Source organism: Prenolepis imparis, unplaced genomic scaffold (assembly GCF_030444845.1).
Source record: "Prenolepis imparis isolate NDT839.2.m4 unplaced genomic scaffold, iyPreImpa1.0 SCAF_5, whole genome shotgun sequence".
Classification (NCBI taxonomy): domain Eukaryota; kingdom Metazoa; phylum Arthropoda; class Insecta; order Hymenoptera; family Formicidae; genus Prenolepis; species Prenolepis imparis.
In genome coordinates, this window is record NW_028141163.1 from 13,209,571 (window position 1) to 13,235,610 (window position 26,040).

At 33.7% G+C, this 26,040-nt stretch overlaps 1 protein-coding gene across 13 annotated transcripts in view; it reads left to right on the forward strand.

The window, feature by feature from the left end:
• Positions 1–25,343, forward strand: part of Mtd (TLD domain-containing protein mustard) — a 126,466-nt gene extending 101,123 nt beyond the window's left edge. For 9 of the 13 annotated variants that reach the window (XM_083038506.1, XM_083038509.1, XM_083038505.1 and 6 more), the window contains 5 exons: positions 1,175–1,403; positions 2,249–2,335; positions 18,727–19,008; positions 19,609–19,778; positions 19,877–25,343. In XM_083038506.1, coding sequence (XP_082894632.1) covers positions 1,175–1,403; positions 2,249–2,335; positions 18,727–19,008; positions 19,609–19,778; positions 19,877–20,012 — 904 coding nt within the window. In that variant the 3' untranslated portion in view covers positions 20,013–25,343. Of the gene's footprint in view, positions 1–381; positions 1,042–1,174; positions 1,404–2,248; positions 2,336–4,912; positions 5,430–18,726; positions 19,009–19,608; positions 19,779–19,876 lie in introns of those variants that run through there. The other 4 variants (XM_083038500.1, XM_083038502.1, XM_083038510.1 and 1 more) reach the window with 3 other exon arrangements.
• Positions 25,344–26,040: the final 697 nt, after the last annotated feature.

Sequence of the window (26,040 nt, forward strand, 5' to 3'; positions counted from 1 at the left end):
TCAAATAAAAAATATCGAATAGAAAAATATCGTCGAGATTAAAGCTTGAAATATGCTGAATATGCTATATTTACTACGACATAAATCACGTCATATACGTGTGACATTTTGATTCGCGTAATAGATCCTTTATAATAATGACATTTAATGCTAAATTTTAACGGAATATAAAAATTTATTTTTCTATCGTACTATTTTAGTGATTGACGTAGTAATTAGAGAATAACTCTTCGTATCGGTTGAAAAACAGATTAAAGAGAGATAACTTTTTTGTATTGTTTGTTATGACGGGTAGCGAGTAAATAGAGTTTGCTTTTATCGTATATTTATTTTAAATTTTTTTAGAAGGAAAAGAAAAAGCCACAAAAAGAGAGCTTTCGAGCAGTAAAGGACTAGAAACAAACATGCTCTGTCAGCGCGATACGGTGGATATACCAGTATGTTCCGCGACGCGCGTATATGCGAAACAAGAGTGCAGGTGTACCAAACCAAGTGAATCAGCACGTGACATGTATAACGAGTCTCGACATTTGCGACGTATCTGGTAGCTTTGTTCCGCGTTTTTCGCGAATTATTCCTACATATTCGCGCGCATCACAAGTGTGTCGCGTGCATCCTGTGAAAACGAGAGGAAGAGCTTCCTTTGGAAATTTCTGACGCACAGTCTCGTGCGCGAAATTAAACAAAAAAATTAAACAACAAAAATCTTTAAAAAAATTGTCAGGAGGTTAGAATCGGTCTCTGATAGCTGATAACACAGCCGCTGCTCCGACATATCGCCTCGAATCGCGTATAATTCTCGCGCTCCTGGTGCGATCAGCTGACTCGTTCGTCTGTCGCGTCCTCGAGAAAATATATCTCTCTCTCTGGTGTCGGGCGTTATCGTTCCTCTCGCCTTTTAATCGTAGTGTACCGTAGTTACGTGGCTATGAATTGGATGAACGTGGCCGTTATGAACGCGTTCAGCGGTGTTGTGGATTTTATTTACGATCGACACGTGAGAAGAGCGGTGAGGAACATGATGCCCTTCCTGCATCGCAGGTAAAGAAAGCTGCGCGAGCTTTTGCCCTCGATATGTCGAAGGACACCGTAATTTGCGCAGCGATAAACAACAATTTCCTTTCTTGATACAACGCGAGATTGATAATATTCTCTTTATTTTTTTTTTTTCCAGAGTGGACGATCTGTATAGGTTTATTCTTGCGTGGGTGCCGAATCTCTACGGCGAACTGGATGAGAATTACTGGCGCGAACGCGGCTACATTCTGTCAGACACCGATACGGATCTTTCACCGGAATTGTCGCCCCAAGAGAGCGGCGAGGGCGCGGATTCCACGGAAGAGAGTAAAGCTCGCGATGGACAAAGCGATGACATCACCGAGTTGACAAGGGAATCCTGGGAGGTGAGTACCTTGTACTCTGTATATATCTTGACTGTCAATACGCGAATTGTACGGGATAGAGCGACGAAGCTTATTTTAATAGAAAGATATTTTTTCATGACTCTTTTAGATAATGTTTAGGTAGATTTTTTTGCGAAGTTATTTAATTGAAAATTGAAAATTCTAATAAATATATAATAAAAATAAGGAATATATAATGAATATATAATAGATTTTTGATTATCTTTTTGAACTTTGATAGTTTATAAGTCTATTATATTATATGACTGCATATATATAAAGAGTTTCTATTTTAATTAGCAATTCAATTTGCGCCGTTCACGTTAACGCAGATATGTAATGTGAAAAGTTTTAGAGTTAGTCATCACAAAGATTTTGCTGGCTATCTAAAATTCTTTATAGAACAAAATTAATTTCGAGCTTAATATAAAATATATAATACATATCACTGATATGAATTTAATTTTTGCAATATACATTTATATAATTTTGATCGAAGAAAGAGAAATTATTTCCGATACTGTCTTTAAATTGCAATGATCTGCAATTTTTGCAATACCATTCGTATTTATTTCTTTGATAATCCGATTCTCGTGTCGACCGGCTATCGAATATCGTGCCGAGGTACGCTAAATTCGATTCGTACGAAAAATTACGATTCACCGTTAATGACGATAACGTCAAAGTCCGCTCTGGCTCTCGATGCTGATCGCGATTGTCGTCGATGGGTTGAAATGCGCGGCTCGATATTCGACGCGAGGATCGCGCGAGGCCCTTTAAATCTCGCGACGATGTCGCGATCGAGAACATCTGCTAAAGACGGCCGATTGTTGATTGGCCGACAGTTGATCAAGGCCCCCTACGTAAAGCTGTACAGCATCCTGAAGACTTCGAGCACGTCGGCCGATTCCGAGCAGATCCAGGATTCGGAGGTATCGATTAATCCCTACCTCCCGCCCGGTGATCGATATCTATCATAGGCACCCTAATTGCTCGATGTTGAACAATGCACCTTTTAGATAACATTGCCGCACCCTAGACCTTGTTAGAACTCTCAGGTGCACCTGACGTGTTGTCACGCGATGTTACGGCCGTGCCTATCCTGTTTTGTGTTTTTCTCTTTCTTTTTTTTTCTTTTTTAGCCGCTTTACCCGCTTTGATGTGCCCGATTCGGTACATCAGTGCATTCGACCACGACTTATATTACGTACACATTAGTTCTCGCGAGAAAATAATTTTATAGAGAATCCCTTAAGATCCCTTTATTCTTGCAATGATGTAAAATTAACGGACATTGACATAAACGAATAATATGAGAGAAACTTTCTCCTCTACGATCAATTCTTAGCAGTTGGACCTCTTTTGAGATAGATTCATCTCTTTCGTTTCCTGACAAATTGCACATCGCTGTCGAAAATAGATTGCATGCATCTGTCCCTTCTCGACGTAGAATATACTCGACTAGAATCTAGATGAATGTGCAGCATGCACTCATTCGATATTCTTCTAACTCGCGCATGCACATAATATTTTTATCGTGTCGCATTGTTATTACCGTTTCTCTTTCCTTCTCTCTCTCACTCTCTCTGTTTCTCTCGTTATATGTTCCAGTGTTTCCTTTTACGACTTCTCGTAGACTTTTATCACGACTTGATTAAATATTTGCCAGAACGCACTTTCCATATTCAGTCGATTCTCACGATTCGCACGGTTTCATGCAAATCGATGTCGCGTCGAAGACAATGAGAATTATCGATTTCAAGGCGAGATGGTAATTGTGATAGACATCAGCAAGCACATTGTTGATGTATGCGTCTGGACTCGAAGCGGAAAACTTTGTTAGCATAAATGTAGAAGAGGAAAGCGCGTTTATATTCTCTTAAAGAAGATATATCCGGATAAGGACTTGAGTATATCATTAAAAGAGCATTAATATTTTATGTTTCCTTACGGAACAGTTTATATGGACGGTCTATTGCGAACTCGCGTACGTGAAAGAATGAAGTTTGGATACGCACTTGTGCGTAACGAGTGTCGCGTATGCCTTGCGAAATATTACAATATAGATCAATTTGTGTCGCAGGAATCATACTCTATGAACTGCTCCGGCGCTTGCATAATAGCGATGCATTATTGATGAGAATTGACACAGTCGGTGTAAATTGACACAGATGTAGCAGATAACATTTCTTAGGAGAGAATTTCCACGCACTCGTTTATGACATACAGAACGTACGCTTTTCTTCTCAGTTTTAAGAGAAGATGGCAAATTTAATCGCATCGGGACATATTACGGATGAGTATAAACCGGAAAAAAATGCTGTATTTGTTTTATTTTTTTGCATATCATATTTCGCGAAAAAGATAAGAAGTTAATAAGCGCTTGAATTTCGATATAAAATAAAGCAAAAATAATTACGTTCCCCTATGTTCATAAATATCTCAGGACAAAAGCAATTTGGCAGCCGAAAGAAGATATAACGTATACTGATCATAATCATATATTGATTTCAGATAATAGAAGTTGATTTCACAATATTTATTATAAGAGTATAAAGTCGTAAAAGTAAATAATAGAAATTGCGTCAGAATTGCGCATCAGAACCATGCACTATTACCGTAAAAATAATTTTGAAAAAATACAAATATATCAGAAATAATTCAGAGTCGATACAAATATTAAAAATTAATGCAAAAAAGGTTATAAATATCTTCGAAATCGTTTAATATTTAAAAAAAATGAAGAATCACTTTATCATTATTGCTGATATAACAAAACGAATAATTCATATGTATTCATAATTAGAAAAATTTTTTACTTTCAAATACTTAGCGACTAATCATTTAAAAATAAAATCCTAGATATCAAGCTCTCGTTTATTTTTAGATGCTCGTAGTGTTCATCGTTTTTAAAGCACGACATAATTCACCACTTAAAAATTCAGCTCAGCTTGTGTTGTTTAACTATTATTACAATACACAAGATACAGTATACAAAACTTCCCACATATGCAGAAATACGTGCTCTATAAAGTCATATCAATTTTGTATACATCAAATAATTCAAAATGGAAAGCCATTATACGCTAACAAGTTACTTTCAAAACTACAAGAATAGAGTGGAAGAAATTTTACAACTGATTAAAAATAAATAAAAGAAAGATGAGTAATTTATGTAGGGTTTAACAAAATAAGTACAATGATATTTTAAATAATAATAGATAGCGATCTTAATTTTTTTGTGTAAGAAATTCTATTCAATATTGAATATTCTTTTTTTTTTTTTTTAGATAGTTAAAGCTTTTAAGAAAAAATTGTATAACACAGAAGATACTTTTTAAAATGACATTTTATCTCCTCTTTGTTCAAAAGATTTATGAACACGAGAAATTTAGAACGGCCGGTAGCACGTGCTGCGCAATCGAGGATGCGCAGTCGTCAGAAAAGCATATACGTCGCTCTTTTTCTTCTTCCCCCTCCTCTTCGTTGCTTATATGAATGTATTAGATTTACTTCGAAAGCTCCAGTCTGACTCTAGTTCTCGCAAAGTAAAGCTCGTATTATCGAACGAGTCATATAAAAAAAATACATAAATAATATCAATTGACATTACAGTGCGTGGTAACTACGTTGATTTAATGCTGTTATAATTTATCGATTAATAAAAAATTATTAAAGAGTTAAAGAGCCAATTAAAACGAATATAGTGATAATTTTTTAAAGAACATTGTGATACATATACGAGGGTGGAAATAAATTATTTCTTTTTATAACTCGCTTGTGCCACATTTTTCGCTTCGGAGAAAGAATTTCGCATAGTTTGAGGAAGGTACAGTTGAGGTGGTGAAACATAATGTAAATTTCATGGTTTCCCATTTGTGTACGAAAAAAAGAAAAGACCGCGAAAAAAGGGTACATCGACCCGCGATTTTTAGTGTTCATTGAAGGATAACGGAGATGCCGAGGTCAAAAATGCCGAATCCCATCTCCAAGATCATCAAGAGATTCTTGAAAAAGAAAACGAAGGTAAAGGTCAAAGTTGAGACGAACATATTCGCGCTTTTTAATCACGTTTATTTTTTTACATGGAGCGAATGTGTCCGATTATGGAATTGTCAGGAATGCAGTTTAGAATTACGTAATATGTAAACATGTTTTTCTCTGAAAGCCCGGCCATATCGGAATATCTGATTTACATTGACCCATACCCAGGCGCCATAAAATCCTACAACTTGAGATCTATAAATGTTGGTGCAAAAGATTCTCAAATCGTGATTTTGTAGCACGTTTATCCGAATAAAAAATTAATTTATTATATAATTAAAATTAATTAAAATTTTATTTATATGAAAAATTAATTTAGTAATAATTATTACTGTTATGTATACATATATGGCTGTTCTTCATTTTTAAATTAATATACTTTATATTAATTTATCTTCGAATATTCCATTTAAAATAAAATTTGCCAAGGTAAACAATTATTTGTTTGATATTTTTTTTTGTCCGTAATATTTACATCAGAAACGATTTCAACAATTCGCGAACACATAATTGCGTGCATTTATTTACGATTTATTTCATATAATTTATACGCTAATAGTTTGAAAAGAGGGGCTATTTGTGCAAGTTATGTATTTACAACCGGTTTTTAGTTGAGTCTATGTAAGCTCACCTTTCACCGAATCAATAAGACTGTCACCGCAAATTGTGTTTGATCAAAACTAGCTTCTATTTAAGCTTCGAATTGTGACAAATCGGTAATGTTTATTACCGACTATCAATATAATGGCTTATATTTTAAATAGATGGACAAAATTTACTCAGAAAATTTTTCGAAATAAAAATGTATAAATTAAAAACGAAAGAATTAAAGTTTTCAAAAATTTTTATTTGTTCTTTCGTGAAATCGGTTGTTTGAAAGAAAAAGGAAAAATGTATAAAAGCGAAAGATTAAAAAATTTTTTTTAAATTCTTTGCTTGTTTTTTGTAAAAGTGTTCTTTTGTTCACAATAGGTTATTCAGACTTAAAAAATTCGAATTGGGAAAATATTTGTGGGTAGAAAAAGATTTAAGTGCAGTAAATAGATTTAAAATGTGAAAGAGAGAAAGACATACGATAAATTTATTATAATTAATGTTAAATAATGTAGAAAAAAATCTAATTATCGATGCGATGTCACTCTCCTCAATCGAATAAACTTTCCATTTCATCAATTGTAATATGATTCTTTCGAATCAAATTTCGAGCTGCCTAAATGTTAACACTTTTGAAATTGAAGATCTTTCTCATATCATTGCATACCGTTCGTTTTTAAAACTTTTGATTTACTTAAAAATATAAGTGAGACTCGAACAATTGTTACTACTTGTTGCTGCACATTTAGCAAACAATCAAATTTCATTCTCTGCAGTTCAGAAAGCAAAAGTAACTATATATTTCTTTCTCAGTGCAAGTAAATAATGGAGCATTCATTTTAAAACATTGAATAATTCACAAAAGAGAAAGCTAATACTTGAAAGTTATATTATACATTGAATGTACGCTAAGATTTTGAGATTGTTTCCTTGTAGTAAAAAAGTTAGTGCCACATTCTATTAAATAAGAAAACAAAAACTCTTTATTTTTTACTTTTTCTTAGCGAAATTTTTCGAATTGAATCATAACAGTGTATTTGTGTGAAGCTTATAATCATTGTTATTCTTGATTATTAAGCTTCATACAAAATTTAAAATTTATTCTTTGCTACTTTATTGATGTAGTTAAATTGTTAATCTGAAAAATATCTGACATATATAGTATAAACAGTCATCGCAATAAGAACAATTAAGAAATTTGCACAGCATTAAAGAAATGAACTTACATTATTACCACAAAAACAAAACTAAATATATTTCTGGTTTTTTTGCGATAAATTTAATCTCAAAACTTTCCGGACGAAGGTTATATGCGTATCATCATAAATGACAACTGCTTATATCATAAAAGATGGATAGTCTTTCGGAAAAAAATTTATCCCAAAACATTAACATCTTTCTCTTGCATACGAATGACAGAATAATGCGGAAGTAAATAATAAATTTTGTAATAGTAATCGACTTATATATATATTTTATCTCAACAATAAGACTCGACTTTTCTTGCTCTCTTAACAAATGCGTCAGAGAATATATGAATTTATTCATATACATATATTATTCATGTGCATATTTATACATAACATTTTTAAAAGTAAAATCATATATCCTACTATTATTATTATTATTAGAACGACGCGAATTTAAGAATCAATAACTGCGAAAAAAGATCAATTTAATCGAGTTATCGAAACAATTCATTGAAACTGTTGATTCTAATTAACTAAATGGATTAATAAATCTCTTTCTAATATGTAGTTTTATCTATATTACGAAAAAAAGTTAATCACAAATTCTATTGGCTTTTTATGTCGCATCAAAATATTGGGTTCAAAGTTTCAAAGAACGAGTGCATATTCTTCGATTCGTATACCATGTATTCTATTCTACATTGGTTTAATCAACAGCTCGTAAACTGGGCTTTCATTTGATGCAAGTATGACAATTACCCATCATATTCACATTAATCACCGCTAGGTCAACACACAATTTTTATTTTATTTTATATTTATTTAACTTATCCTTTTAAAATCTTGACGATTCGTGACATGTGTTAGCTACATGTAAATAGACGATTGTACTACAACACTCTTCTCTTTTCACATTTAAATATATATGTATTATGACAGATCATATCATTTTGTTTAAAATCTCCTCTGGGAATTATTTTTGTTTATGAATCTTTACGAGAGTTTTTTTGATACATCTTTTTTTTACAAAATTATTATATATATTTTATATATAAAATCTATTATATATTTTTTTCTTAGAATATCGGGAGGAAGAAATATCGGAAAATTTAATTAAAATGCTGATTTTATTTAATATTCTAGATAATATTTAGTTATTTTTTTTACGATTCTCTATGAATCATCACTTGTGTTTTTCAACACGCGTAATAAGAAAACGCGATCACTATTGTTTTTCATCAAAGATAGTCATGTAGACATGTTGTGATTTAAATATTCAATAGGTATCTGTGGCTGAACAAACGTTTAAGAAACATAAATTTTATTTCTCCTCGTAAAAGAATTTATATATTTTTATTTATGAATATAAAGCAGAAAAATAAAACCTAACTACTTATCTTAATATACAAAGCTATAGAAAGATTATATGATTCTGATGTAATTCTGTGTTTGATTTAGGAAAATAAAATGATGTAAGCTGCATATAATTAAATCTTATAATAGCTATGTTCTGTTTAGGAATGCTGCGACGTAATAAAAACAGTATACGTTCAGCATGAAGCGACATTCGGGCGCTTGCATTCGAATCGCAGACTTATTAACTTTCATATTTATTTCCCGTCCGTTATCTCGGCATTGTAAAGGAAATCGGCGGACGTTTTCGCGCCGCACGATTGTCAATAACGATCGTAGTCACCCTTCGCAATCTTTCGATAGCCATTTCCCGATCGCCTTGAATAAAACTAACATTCGCGATTCGCTTTTATTGCCTTTTACGAACTTTCCACGTGCGATATGATCAATTTTCTATAAAGAATTATTTCAGATTGTCAAATAGCATAATTTATTCGTAAAATACATCATGTATTTTAATATTGATAATTGCCCTGATAAATGCATAAAAGAAACGAATATTTGTATGTATCAATTATTTCGCATAACTTTAAAAAAATAATCTTGTGAAAATAAAATATTTTAATATATATAAGATGATATATATGACAAACAGTTTCTATATATACATATATGTATAAGTTTGAATAAAATATCACATTTTGCAAAATTATAAATTAGCCAGATAAATAAAAATAATAGTAAAATGATATTGTATATGCATTATAATGTATCTAAATATTTGAACATATATGTATATACACATTGTATATATCTACAGATACACACATATATATATCTATAGAAAGAAAGAGAGAGAGAGACTGAAATGATAATATTAAACTTATGTAATATCTCGCGATCAAAAAATATTAAGTAATATTGTGCGAAATTATATAATTTTGTTGAACTATACTTATGTCATAAACTTCCGCTGTACCCACACATTATATATTCTACGATGACATTCCTCGCTTAGCAAATTGCCAGGAAATTTCGATTAGCGAATCGTTGGTAGCCAGTTCGCAATTGAAATAAATTTATAGACTCGCTTCGTAAGAAATGATCTACATTTCACAATTGTTGCTTACTCACTGAATTCCTTTTCCGTTTTGCTTTTATCTTAATTAAAACATAATTAAAAAACTATTAGATACACATGAATTAGTCAGATCTCTTAGCCTGTAATAACGAAAAATACATAATGTATGAGACTGAGAAATCTTCATCAACAGGGACGAAAATTAGTGCCACTTAATTTTTTTTTCTCTATCTCTGATTGATGGCGGCTTGTCTCGCCTGGTACAAGGCGAATTACGTATAAGATTAGCATATGTAAACGTGATCGAACACAATCATGCTTATATCACAATAATCGGAATAAATATACAAGTAAAAGATATACTCGAGTGAACATATAGATATTACGGTATTATACTCGTTAGACGATTATTTTAATCCATCTTAAGTTTTCATTTTTTTTTAATCGCGGAAAAATCTTTATCCAGAGATAAAAGCAACATACGAGAGAAGCGATCGTATTTAATGCTGGAATGTATATACATATATAATTTTTTATTAGTGTGACATATTTTTCTTTTCTGACCTTATAATAGCTTTCGCTAATCTAGACCGTATTATATAGACATTGATAATACAATATTAAATTTGTGTTTAAACTTATTTTTGTCCGTTTTGTTTAAATTATTAGAAGGAAGCAGTGCTTTATTTGCTACTTTTTATTTTGACAAAATTTTCTTCACAATCAGATTTATTACATAAATGATGACATCGATTAATAATAATAAAATAATTATATATGCACTATTATTTTATCGTATTATATTTTATTTTATAATTTATATCTATTAATTTTTTGTTTTTATAAAAATATTTCTCGGTTATATATTTCTTAAAATGATATTATAAAAGTTATATTATTAAAAATATATTTATTTTAAAAATATATTTAAAAATATATTTATCATTAAATTAACTGCAACCCCGCCATATACTTACAATTGTAGATTATGATAATATATTGATAATAAGAATATCGTATATTTTTAAGAAAACAATCTCGAAAAATAAGTTATTCTGCGTCCTTGCATAAAAAAGGAAAAAAATTATCTGAAGCTCGCGAGATAAGTATACGGAAATTCATATAAAATCTCATAACGGCATACGGAAGTTGATTGTTACGAGTGTTGTTAAAATATCGACGTCATTAAAAGCGTTTTTGGCAAATCGAATGGCATCGTCGGCGTCTCTCTTTTTCTACCTTTGGTTTGTTAACAGTCGACCCGTTATTATCAAAGTCGCATCAGGACGGTTGATCGAAGGACGATCGCGCGCGAGAATAATGCACTCGAGGCCGACTCGGACATTCGATGGGAATTTATGTGTACTTGGCATTAAGTAGAAAGAAGAGGGGAACGGGCCCAAATGAAAGGTTTTTTGCAAAGTTTCTCGCGCGATGGAAGAAATTGAATCCGATATTATTTAGTTTCAATCGATTCGTCCTGCTGATCGCACAAGCCTCACGAGATTGTCGCGTGTGTGATTTTCTGCACGCACAACGAAAATAACAACAGAAATAGTAGAGAAATAGAATCGTGTATATACCTAAAGTTTTATTTGAAAGCAAAAAAGTAGATCTACGTGAATTTCCTCTTTTCCGACAGTATTTCTTAATTAAAAAGAAAAGTTTACGTGAAAGTTTTTATTTTCAACGCACTTAAAACCGAAAACAAGAGCGTATTTTGTAACGTTAGACTGGTTTCAAATTATTAGTAAACATTGAGTATATTTTATCGACGATATCTAAGAGTTCAGGGCTTAGTGATAAACTATTTAGTGTGATAACACATATCTAGACTTTATTATATTGATCATGACCGTGGATCCATGCCCTATTCTGAATTACGTTTTTCAGCATTCGTCAAGAATGCTTACGGTGAGCATCTAATTTTTAATAATTATTGTAATTTAATAAATATTGTAATTCATTTTTTACTTACAATTTTATAATAAAAGTATTTGTGTATTATAAATATGTGTAGGTAAAGAAATTAATATTCTCTCTTTTTCTCGTTTTACAATATTGAAACATAGTATTGATGAAACATGTTAAATAATAAAGCAATATGACGTATATGTGATATTTTTAAATTTCGATTACTTGGAATTTATAATCCAGAAATGTAAAATCTAACGTATCGATATTTATCGAAAGATCTCATGATTATTTTCACGATCATAATAATGATAACATAAATTACTATATACTTTTGATTACAACAAAATGAGTGCTGAAATAAAAATAATTGATGTTATCATAATTTTGTTGTTATCATCATGTAGATTAACTTGCCAAATAATTAATGTGATTAATTTCACGATTAGAAAAAGAGAGAGAGAGAGGAAGAGACGATGCTCTGTTATTCGATTTCGATCAAATCAACTGGTGTACAAATGCTATCGAAGCAGATTTATATCGTGTGGCCTTCTTTAAAAAAGAGATTTCTACGCGTTTGGATATTTCCTTCGAGCTAAACGCGATCGCTGTAAACGTACAATCATTCTCACAAGTCTGTAAATTTAATTAAATTCTATTCTTCGCATTCTGTTAGCAAGTAAATTCGAAATCACAATGAAATACAATTACGTTGCACATTAGAAAAAAAGAGAGTATCACAAAAAAATAAAACATTTTAGATGTAAACGAAAATCATTGCAATTGCTTTTCATTAGATTTTTATATATTTCACAATAAACTAGAAACATGTAATACAGCTGGATGTTCTTAGTTCTTATAACCGCAGCATATTGTCGAATTTGTGATATATTATTATTTTCACAGGAAAGATTATTATTTTTAAGATGTTGACTTATGTCTTTCGCAGTCACCAATTTAATCACAATTAACTAAAACAGTTAATATAATAATATTAATGAGCTTTCCATCATCATTAAACTATCACAGGAATGCTTTTCTACATTTTATTTTGATATCTGACTCGTTTAAAAAAAAAATCTGTAAAAGAAGAATTAAAGATAATCTCTTGTAATTTTTTTGTATAAGCATATGGAAAAGTCTGCCTTTTGTGATGCATCATGTACAATATCTTCTTTATGAAATTGTTTTCCTTATTATTATCTTTAAGAAGAGTAAAGAATAAAAATATAAAAAAAATTTGTTTATTGATCTCGCGAAGATCAATTAGAAACATTTCTCGGATTTTCAAACACGTGGCCATCACGCCGTTTCAATGTTGTTGTCGTTACATCGCTTGACAACAATCACAGATGAGTATTAATCACGAAACATCTTAATTGACATTAATGTGAATTTGAATGTAAAATAAGGACGCACAATTTATTTGTTCATATATTCTTGTTGAGAACTTAAGTAGTAATAAGCAATATCGCAAATTACAAAAACAGATCGATTATTTTCTCATTAAAAAAAACCAGTTTTATCTTTTTATACAATTGAGACATTTTTACGTTGATGGAACTTGCAATTTCTCGAATTACCTGTTGTCATTTCTTGGATTGTTGATGATTTTTTTGCCCTTTTGACATTAATTTTATTATTCTTAAAGCTCGAAATATTTCAATATCGATTTTTTTGGAACTAGAAAAATTAGAAGAAAAGTCACATTTTCCATTAGGTCATCAATACACACACAAACTGAGAAAGCCATTATATTATAATATAAAATTCAATCATTAAATTTCCCATAAAATGCAGCACGATATGTATCGTCTCTCTTTCTCTCGTGATACTTCATATGAATAACAGTTCAGAAATTGTTTACGACGAGATACGACCCTGTTCTCCCGACTAATTTATTAGAAAGTTGATAATTGTACAAGCTGTTTGCGCGGAACATCTGGGAGCTTATTGCTATCAATTAAAATTAATGCGATGCCTTCAATAAAGTAGTCGATGAACTTCGAAAAAACTTCCTAGCATGACTAAAGGACGATTGCTTGGCAATGTGACACTTTTATATCTGTCCATATGAAAGGGACAAATGTCAAAAGCACGATAGGCTTGTTGTTGCGATAGTACAATCTTGGCGTATAAATAAATAACTTGGCTCTTCTTCCATGTGCGCGCAGAAACATATAGAAAAAGCGTAAAGTTCGAGTATTTATGACCCTTTTCTTTTCTTCCACAGACTGAGAGGGGAGGGACATTTATTTATTGTTATTAATTTGCATCTATTTGCAGAGATTTTTAAATTTTATTTCGTAAAGATTCTTAAAAATTAGAATAACATTACTTGGTGAAATAAGGCAGCTGTTGATTAATAACAAATGTATATGAAAACTGAAATTCTTCCAATGATGGGATCAGAGGTTATCGAAACCACTTTTTTTATCTCTTTTTTTACATAAATCTCTTTTTTATAAAGAACAAGTTTACTTGATAATGGTTAATAATATTTGCAGATGACGTCTTTCTTGAGTATGATTTTTCCATAATCAGTCTATAGATAATATACAATGAAAATGGTGAGGCAATTTGTATAATAATGCCACCTGATAGCATTCTTATTATGTCTGTAATGTAAATGCATTTATATTCATTTATGACGTGATCCGCATTACTTTTGTAACACGAATAGATCGAATGAATAAAAGTTGTTTTTTTATTTAATATTATTCGGATTTTCTTCGAAAATTTAATACTCGGTTAAAATATGTAATACATAGAGTGTAATAATAAATGTTTTCTGCGATGTATTTCGAAATCCGTTATAAGCTGAACGAAACTCGAACACACAACTTTATTACAGCAAAATTAAATCAAATTAAATCGGAAATCACATTGATTGTGAAGATAAATTAAACAGAAACATTCTTCCTAAATAAATGACGCATATTTGCGAATAATATGTGATAGATTTTTCATCCATGTAGAAAGCGATATAAGGATATATTCAGATTCCTCTCGTTCATTTATAATGTATTCTTTCAATATTATTGAATGTAAGTATCATAATTATTGATTATTGATCGTTGATGATCATGTTTTATATCTCTCATATCTCTGCGTCTTCAAGTTGCGTTGAACAATAAGTATAGTTATCAGAAGTACATTTTATCATTGCAGATAATAACACAATCTCATACCGAGAATTATCAAATTATGCCAATTTGAGAGATGATGTATAAAATCTTAATCACGAAAGGCAGCAAGACATAGGTAACAAATTTTTATCGAGTTTATCACCTTGTAGTCCAATCTGTGAATTATTCGGAATTATTGATGATGAGCTTCTCGATAATTTGACGTACGATAATATCGTGTATTACACACATACGATGTATAGCGCGAATTCACGTTAATTACAATTAGTAAGATAATTGTGAAAATTGATCGTAACTTTTGTAGCATTCTCGAAAGTTCGATGAATTATCCTGTTATTTTTATATATTATCATTTTTGCATATTAATCATTTTTTATTTGTTTCTATTAATAAAAACTTTATTATAGAACGAAAGGATAAGATATATGTGTTATAGATTGTGTTATATATTGAAAATATATATTGGCATAATCACATGTTCTAATATAGAGTCAATCAAAATAATTAAGGCAATAAAATAAAATTAAATAAATATGAAGATTATAAATAAATATTCACTATTTTTTAAATAATTTTGAGTAATAATTATGTAATTTAATTACACCTATATTTTAATTTATTTATATTTTATAGTAATTTAGATAGAGTATTGTCTCTCGTTTGTTTTGACAGTCTTGATTATTTTATTTTAGTTCTTACTATAATTTTCACAGATATTTTTGATTTACTTTTTAGCAACAATCTGCGTTTATATGTATACGCGTCAATTTTCGGATTTAATGTCTATGATTTCGGGATAGAAATGGAGTTCAATTGCTATGATAGAATTTATCACAAGGCCGTCCGTAATGGCAGCTTCTATATGGTATGGTTCCGGTTTCCCTCTATACAATCGAACTTCTGGTATCGGTGCACCGCGTGGAATTTGCATTCTCTCTTACGCGTGTATCGCATTATCGTGCGTTACGCGAAGCGAAGTCACTTCATGACGGCGATGAACAAAAGTAATTCAATATCGGCACACATTTCACATGGTGCGGTCTCCCACGTTAGTAATTATCTAGCAATTCACTTGAATAAACGCGACACCCACTGCGGTTACGTGAGATCATGTTAACAAAGTAAAACACGATACACAATTAAATGTGCCCTAAATGTGCTTAAATGCTAACTGAACTGAGGAGGTCAGAAGCAGAAGAGATGTTAGAGTATAGTTTAGTTCTTTTGCACTAAGTATATGGTTTTTCTCATATTTATAAGTGAAAAATTTTACGTAGAATCTTGAATCTTTTTTTCAAGATTTTAAGTCGGCATAATAATTTCAGATTAAAATAATATTTTATTATTTAATGAATATATTATTGAATTATTGTAGGAAATGATGGTCTATCAAAAATTATATTCGATTAGAAATCGTGATATTATATTGTTACAATTAACCATTACGCCAATTACAACAATTTGTTTTAATATTCTTCTTGATCTTAATAGGTTTTTCAGGAAACATTAAAATATTTTGTTGAATATATCTAACAACAAAGTAAAAAAATTACATGTATGTTACAGGGTGTGTGAAGTTGGTATGTTATGCTATCATAGTTCTGTTAAGAGTTTTGAGTTATTTAGAACCATAGGAAGAGTTCTTGATAATTTTTAGAAATAGTTCCGGTCATTAAGATAACGAAAATCAGTTTCAAAAAATAGGGGTGTCAACTTCACATATTTTTACACATCGAGTTCTAATAGTTTTGAGCAGAGTTTTAAGGTTCTTTTAAATAGTTATATAGTTCCTGATTATTTTTTGAAAGAGTTCTGCAATTTTAGATAAAAAATGCAAAACTCTTTCAAAAAATAATCAGGAACTATGTAACTATTAAACAAAAATTTACTCACCTCACGGTTGCTACTCATTTGTTGCTCGATGCCTCCCCGGGCCTCCTTCTCGTAAAAGTTTCGAAACACTTGCACTCGCGTTATTTTTTTTCGTTCGCGACACGCGGCGATGCGCGGGTTTTAGCTATCACAATCTTCGACGCGTTTTGGTAAAACGCGAGACTCGCGACAGCTTATTCGCGCGCGAATAAAACCGAAGCTGCATTTTCGCGTCGCCGCTTTTTCCAAGACCCACTTTTCGCAGGGGCTTATCGAACGAAGATGATCAAGAGAGCGACTTCGCCGCAACGCACTCAAGTCGCCGAAGGACGCAAGCGAGACGAATATTGAGCGAGATTCACGGCCGACGAGATCAATCTGGCGCGTGCGACGCGATCGGATTTATACGATAATTAACCACCAAAAACGCTAATTAATACACTCGTCCTTTCGCGGACCAGCAAGAAGCGCGCGACCGTTCATCACGAGAATCGAAGAAGAGCACTGGAGGTGGAGCTAGACTGGCACTGCCAGGTTCGGTACGCGCAACGACCAACGACACGTCGCGACAAGTCGTAGTGGTGGGGCATTGTAGGGCTCGCGACGCAACGTATGTGCGAGGTTCAGCGAATCACGTCGCGACTACATACTCCCACCAGGTCGTAGTGGTCGGGCCATTGTAGAGGTCGGGACGCAACGTACGTGCGAGGTTCAGCGAATCACGTCGCGACTACATACCCCCACCAGGTCGTAGTGGTCGGGCCATTGTAGAGGTCGGGACGCAACGTACGTGCGAGGTTCAGCGAATCACGTCGCGACTGCATATCCCCACCAGGTCGTAGTGGTCGCGACGTGATTCGCTGCACCTCGCACGTACGTTGCGTCGCGAGCCCTACAATGCCCCACCACTACGACTCGGCGCGACGTATCGTTGCGCGTTCCGAACCTGGCAATGCCAGTCTAGCTCCACCTCCAGTGCTCTTCTTCGATTCTTCGTGATCAATGGTCGTGCGCTTCTTGCCGGTCCGCGAAAGGACGAGTGTATTAATTAGCGTCTTTGGCGGTTAATTATCATATAAATCCGATCTCGTCGATCGTGAATCGCGCTCAATGTTCGTCTCGCTGCATCCTTCGGCGACTTGAGTGCGTCGCGGCGAAGGCGCTCTCTTGATCATCTTCGTTCGATAAGCCCCTGCGAAAAGTGAGTCTTGAAGAAAAGCGGCGACGCGAAAATGGAGCTTAGATTTTATTCGCGCGCGAATAAGCTCTCGCGAGTCTCGCGTTTTACCGAAACGCGTCGAAGATTGTGATAGCTAAAACCCGGGGGTCGCCGCGTGTCGCGAACGAAAAAAAATAACGCGAGTGCAAGTGTTTCGAAACTTTTACGAGAAGGAGGCCCGGGGAGGCATCGTGCAACAAAGGAGTAGCAACCGTGAGGTGAGTAAATTTAAATTGTTTAATAGTTACATAGTTCCTGATTATTTTTTGAAAGAGTTTTGCAATTTTTATAGAGATAAAAAAACATACTTTCAATATCGAAGATATTTTAGAAATATCTTCAATATTGAAGGTACGTTTTTTATCTAAAAATTGCAGAACTCTTTCAAAAAATAATCAGGAACTATATAACTATTTAAAAGAACCTTAAAACTCTGCTCGAAAAACTATTGGAACTCGATGTGTAAATAAATGTGAAATTGGCATCCCTATTTTTTGAAACTGATGTTCGTTATCGTAATGACCGGAACTATTTCTAAAAATGATCAAGAACTCTTCCTATGGTTCTAAATAACTCAGAACTCTTAACAGAACTATGATAGCATAACATAGGAGTGCCAATTTCACACACCCTATGTTACATAATAATTTTTGTTTTGTAATCGACACTAAAAGAGCTTTCAATTTCACACGTATCTTTAATGTCAACGACATTTGTGCGTTTATATAGATGATGAAGCACAGCATCCGTTTGTGCCATGATCATTTTTCGATCATGAAATTGTTATTGTTGGAAATAATGTTGCTTTTTACCTCCTCAATTAGAAATAGCGATGGGTATATGTATCATTGTCGAAAATTGTATTCGGCGACATGTTATTAATGACAAACGCGATCAATTTTCGCAGGTACTGTCTATGAGCGAGGAAGTGAGGCGAGTCCTCTACGCGAACAGTGCCATCTCCTTGGACAACGACATCATCGTGCCCGATCTCATCGGCACGACGGAAATACTCAGCGACGAGCATAGGGAACAGCTCTGTCGTCATCTACCCGCGAGGGCAGAGGGTTATCAATGGACTCTCGTCTTCAGCACCAGCCAGAACGGCTTCAGTCTGAACAGCATGTATCGAAAAATGGTAAAGATCGAGAGTCCGATCCTGTTAGTCATCGAAGACACCGAAGGCAACGTGAGTATTTCATTTGTCAATTGAAATATGGAGTGGATTCATCAATTTAAGCCGATTGGTTTTAATTTGATTTCAGCTTTTAAAAATCGATCTTGGTACGAGAGTTATACATATGCTTGCAATTTTTTGCGAGCACTTATTTGTATACTATATTTTATGTTATTATAGCTTTATAATGTGCGCATGTTCTAATGTTTTATCATATACTAGAAAGACATTCGCAATATTTTTTATTTAATGAAAATAATTTATCTTATTTCTATCAAAAAAGATTATAATAAAAATTAATTATACTATATGTAGAGAGAATCGACACATTTAGAGAATTTCTAATTAAACGTAGAGACCAACCGAGCCGAGTTTAATTAGAAAGTTCTGCAATCGTCATAATTAACTTAAACGAAACATTAACATGCATTCACATACTAAGTTGTTTGTGCGTTTACTCGCTTTGTGAACGTTTTGCATTCGTTCGAATTGGTTTTCCACTGGCTCGTTTGTTCGAGCTCTTTATGCAAAAGGAACAAACGTACAATGTAGTCATATGATATTTTTTTTCTTCTATTTTTACACCATATGTCATACTTTGTTTTGTTACAGGTGTTCGGTGCATTAACCTCGTGCTCCTTACACGTAAGCGATCACTTTTATGGTACCGGCGAATCCCTGCTCTTCAGGTTTTCGCCGAAGTTCCAGTGTTTCAACTGGAGCGGTGACAATCTATACTTCATCAAGGGCAACAACGAGAGCTTAGCAATCGGTGCCGGAGAGTAAGTATTTTTCATCTTTCGCTTCTTCTCACTTCTTTTCTCTTCTATGGATCGAGAGCTTCATGAAGTTAATGCATTTTTTATCGTTCTTTTTTTAGTGGCAAATTCGGACTCTGGTTGGACGGTGACTTGTACCAAGGCAGAACGCAGGCCTGCAGCACCTACGGCAACGATCCGTTGGCACCGCGCGAAGACTTTGTCGTCAAGACACTGGAATGTTGGGCATTTATATAGGACACGGCCTCATACCCTCAGCCTGTTGCTCCTTCGCCCTCACCGCAGCCTAATTTAACCTGAACTCGTGAGTCTCGCGATGGTTTCGCTCCCCCTCCCCTTGTCTAGGAGAGATTAGAGGAAGACTAATGATTCTAAGAGATTGTCAGGCAAGTTAAATCGTATCGATGTTGCCACGAGATACCGATTACCTCGATCGTCATTTGGGAAACCCTCGCCCAATGTTAGACAGGATGATTCTCCCAGAAGAAAAAAATGAATCGTCAGTGTCGGCATGAAGGGACAACGATGACATTACCTAAAGATGGTGAAATTGACGAGAAGCAGCCTCGAAAGGGATGCAGACGGTAAAAAGAAAGAGGCTGTCATCCGGAATTATGCGATCGTAGCGCGTGCCATTTACACGCGGACATAGATATCACGTAGCTACTGATTATTGTTAATTGTCCCTCACTCCTCTATCTTTTTTAAGTTGGCGTATTTATTCTATTTTTTTATATTCTATTTGAATTATCTTCGCTCGTTAATTTGATTTTGTAAGTTGGCCGAGAGTCGAAGAATTATGATTACTTTATACTGATAATCGTTACTTCGAACTAGTCGTGAGTTTATGACACCTCTAACGCCGATATAAAGATAATTATGATGATAAAGATGACAGTGATGATGATGGTGATAATTAAGCTGATAATGATGATGATGATGATACTGCAAATGATTATAATATAATGATGATGATGATGAAAGAATGAAAGTGTGAATGATTGAAAATGATATGGATGGTAAATGCGCGAGGCGAGATATATAATGTTTGAAAGAAAATAATTTACGATGAAAATGCTAAAACTAACAGTTTGTTGTTGTGTAGATAATGTAGATAGTAAATGTAAATATAAATATATATATATACATACATATATACATATATATATATATACACTATGATTGTATTGCTATGATTGATTTCGACGGTACAGTAGTAGAGAGAACTCTTTGCCGAACACTGTAGCTCGTCATGTATAAAACAGATCTTTATTAACACGAAGAAAGAACGTACATAACACGCATATATACATATTACATGCATACACATGGGGATTGATACACAGATTACGAGAAGCGTGCTCTCGCGCGATTGAATGATTTATGATCTGAGAATATAAAGTAGTCTTAGTACAGAAAGAGATACCTCGTGATAATCTTAATTATGAGAGATAAACTAAGAAGAAACCGGCGGACAAGAAATCAATGATGTGCGAGTTGAATCGAGTCGGAGCGTATTCGTGAATCTTTTATCGTCAGTAATTAGTAAATGTGCTTTGGAGTCACGAGTGACTACAACGAACACACATGCCTGTGCCTGCTTCGCTCTCTTTGTCTCCCTCCGTCAAACGTACACGCGATTATTGAAGCGAGTATGAATTCATCTTACTACCTGCATGAATTTATCTTACTACCAGCGTACGAATTCCCTGATGTAAAAAAAAAAGATCAATCATCATAGAGATAGCGCATCTCGAACGGATGAAGAATCGTCGCGTTCCATCACGCTCCTTTAAATTTAGACTGACTTTGTACACATACAAACACAGATACACAATCGTACACTATCCGAGCTTATAATCTCTATCGCGCGAGTATCGTGAGGAAGCGTGAGCGTTTTTCGTGATAATCGAACATCGTGTGTATACTCGCTCGTCATTATTTAGCGCGCCTCGTCGATCTGCAAAGAGAGAAGGAAATAAAATTTTGTACACGCGCGAGATCGGATCGGACGAACTCTCCTAGAACGTTAAGTCGCAAGCATTGTGCTGAGTTGAAATCATTTGAAGATGGCCCATTTTTGCGCGTACCACGTCGTGATTCGCTTCGCGACAATCTTGAATGAATCACGACACGTTTTATACCACGTAGACTTAATAACAATACCGCCATATCTCTCTCTCCCCCCCCCCCTCCTATATAATTACTCTAGATACAATTTGTATTTCGCGGTCACGCGAAATTGTGTCGTTTCTATATACTTCGGATTTCGGATCTTCGTAATCTTAAACAAAAGGCGTTTCTCTGTTGGTTGATTGCCGTGTGACAGGGGCGCTTAACGACGACCAAGAGTGCTTATTATACTAAACAACACATGTGAACACAATAAAATACAAAACTTTTGATCTACCTTTACCTATTTCTCTCTCTCACACATACACATACATACATACCTTTTCTCCCGATGTAACGCCATCGAAGAACTGAGTTCGAAAGACTGAGCAACCGATCGAAAGTATCCCGGAAGAAAGATAATCTAAGTGTTTGCGCACTGATTACAAGACGCACTAAAAGAAGAAAAGCATGCAACCAAAGCTGTCGATTGGACGATTGAACGGAGAGCACTTGATGAAAAATTCTATGTGAGGCTTGAGACCGGCACGATTCTGACGAGTCTAATTTATCGCATTAATGTGGAACAAATATGAGATGTTAGACGTTAAAAGAGTAAACTAAATATGCCAGTCAAATCGTGAGAGAGAGTCCACAATAAACACAGAGATCATTTCGCGTACGCGAGATCTAACGAAGTCTCGATTTTATCGAGAATTACAATCCCGGTTTTTGATCTTCGCCAGCTCGACGAAGCACAAACAGAATATTATACGGCTTACTAGGGTGATAATTTCGAATTTTAACTGTATTTTAACGTGCGACACACGATAACACATTACATACGAGTAGCATTGCTTAGAGTGTTAATTATAGTTCAGGCGTAATCTTGTGATATTAAGTAAAAAAAGGAAAAAAAAAAGAATTGCGCTTTCGTAGATGATTTGTTGAGTCGCTTCGATAGTATCATTCAATTGCACGTGCGACATCGTATGCACACACACATACACACTCACGTCCTTCGAGATAGAAGTCCTTCCTCTTCCGCTTCCTTGACCGCGAAGCGCGCGTGCAACAATAGCGGAAATATGCTCGAGAGATCGAAAGATTTTTTTTCACCGGGGATTTAAAAGAGCGCGAAAAGAATAATAGTATTATACACGCGAAAGCGAGAAAGAGCGAAGTATATGTATTTGCGACGACAGATAAAAATAAGCCAAATGAGATGCTTGAGGAAAAAAAAAGAGTACTCACGTGACCCTCGTCTTAATGTAAAAAATTAAGATGTTAATGTGCATTGTAAAGAAAAAAAAATAAAACTAAGTATGTCTGGGGGAAACAAACTTTCTGTTAATAATTTTTTTATTTCACACGCGTCTATGTGTTTCGTTTATTGTGTTGTCGAGTTATAACATATGCACAACCATTGTAATAATAATGTGTGCGCGAGATCTTTCAGTCCGAGATAAGTTCGATAGGTCTATCGTATACGTTTCAACATCGTATGTGAAGTTTTCAAGAATCAGAAAAGAATGATAAAAATATTTATAAGTTTTACTTTACACTCTCAGTCAGATATATCGGATAATGTTTGTTAATTACTAGCTGTATTAGTGTGTTTAATGATGTGCCATTATTGCCAACACGCGTATCGATATCACCATGTATCAATGTAAGTGGCACTCCTCGAGTGAGATCTGATACTTTTCCTCTTCCACGAAGCGTCTCTTGTATATCGAATTTAAAAATACGCGACAAATAGAGCTATCTGAAGAAACAGGCGGTATTGCCTCTGTAGAAGTAAATTGAAATGTATCCAGTGGCGGATTATTAGATACGGTACTTGTCTATAAACTCGTATAAGAGATCTCGCAAGTATACAATTAATAAGTTTATACTCGTGATAACTTAATTTCATAAACGAAAAATTGTTTGCTCTATGTGATCTTTTTTTAACAATATATATAATTTAATATTACGTATATATAAAATTTGGTAGATATGTTTTGATCCGCCACTGAATGTACCAAACAGAACTTTAAAAAGCGCTAACTATAACTGCGAAAGATTTTGGCATTTCCCACGTTGTATATACATACGTATTTTGCTTACATTTCTAAAGCATTCTCTTGCGAGAAATCGTTAAAAGGATTATGAAATTTTGCTGCGCATCTTCTAATAGCAAACGATAAATGACACTGTTTCGTTGGATTGAATTGAACAGTGTAACGAATTTATGCCTAAGAGAAATGTCACAGCGCATTATGTACTTTCTTTTCGTAAATGCGTTCAGATAAATTATTGTTATAAATATTTTAGAGGTGAAATATAGCGCGTCATTTAATTTGCTTGGAAAAGTAAAAAGAAGAAAAAATTATGTATTCTAAGAAGTAAGACACATTCATGCTTCTATGTCCAAATTGCAGAATGATTACTGTTTGTATTAGCCTGATACACAAGTATATATAGAGTGTTCCATTTCACTCACCATCTTATTTGTTTTCAATAATCGAATTAAAAGTCTATTTTACAATAAAGATTTAATGTAAAATGTAATTGTGTGTGTAGAAATATTAAAAGATTTTTGAAAATCAAAAAAGTATCAGGCATATAAATAGATATCGCATATAAAATGTTCTATTTTTTAAAATTAAGTGTAATTTAATCTAAAAGTCATAAAGAGAGATATTTAATCTTTTGAAGTTTTTCGACGAAGAAAATATTGTTAGATCTGTTCTTTTTTTAATTGTATATTTTTTCTTTCTATGATATATATTTTGCATTTAAAATAGAATAAAAATTTATATTCAAATATTAAGTATAAAAAATAGAAGAAAAAGATGGTATGTGAATGTCAGTTTTTGTGATAATAATGGAACACTCGGAATATATTTATACTCAAAACTATACGAATGTAGAGTTTACTTAGAGTACATATAAGGTCTATAAATGAGAGACTAGCAGGATTCTTCACACGCTAAAAATCGTACGCTCGGTATTGGCATAATAATTATCTATCTAAAAAAACACACATGTAGTCGATAATAGCGATCGTTAGTAAATTAAATGCAAGAAAAAAAAAAAAAAGAAATTGAAGAGAGAAAGAAAGAAGGGAGGAACAAACTCAAGTAAGCAGCACAACAAGGAGACACATACCCTCGGTATACACATTGTCAATTAGATTCAGACTGACTGCAGGGAGACTTGAACACGCATAAACAGTTCGATGTTCTTCGATGTTTAGCTAGATAAATTTGTCGTCCTCGTTAAAATGAGCACGTCATTGAGAACACACGAGTCGACGCATCTAACACGGGCCAGTGGCGTAAAAAACGTGAAGTGATTAGCGGCTATGGGACCCATTTGACACATTAAAAAAATATTCTAATATATATATACATATATATATTATCAATTACAAAGAGAGCGAGAGCGAGAGAGAGAGAGAAAGTGAGAAAGTAGAGAGCATCAGAATTTGTTTGTTTAAGATAAAACACAAAAGCCAATGGTTGGTCTTAACACAGGAGTCAGCGCACAAGTCACTTTGGTCTCGTTATGGAACCATATAATTAACGCTGTGTATGCTACGTTATCGATGTGTGCGTCTATTCTACAATTATACACAGCTACTTGTAAAGAGAAGCTCGTGTTTCTTGTTGAGAAATTCTGAATGTTTTCAACCAATGCTTTGGGGAAAATTCTATTGCGTTTGCTTTGCGCTGTCGTGTGTGAACAGCTATCGTAAAAATTAATTAAAGTTAACTGAGATTTAACTGCATGTGATTTACTATCTTTTTTTTCCTTTTTTTCTTTCCCTCTGTCTTTAGGAAAAGGTAGAGAGAAGGTCGGCTTAAACGTCAGTTAACTTTAACTAATGTTTAGCGAAACGATTCCCTGTTGCATAAATGTTTAATCGGCTGTTAATGTAGACAGATATTCGTAGAACTGTTCTTATATACGATCAGGAAGCTGTTTGGTTCACAATAACAAAAATTCGCATAATTGATGTAACGTTCGTAGCGGTTTCTGTGTTGAAATCCCAAGTTCTAGTGACAAGCTAGCTAGCGCAGCGAAATTTTGTTGTAAAACCATAAATATAGACAGAGCAGAGTTTTATTGAACTCGATGGCAATGTTCCAAGATATGCATGAGC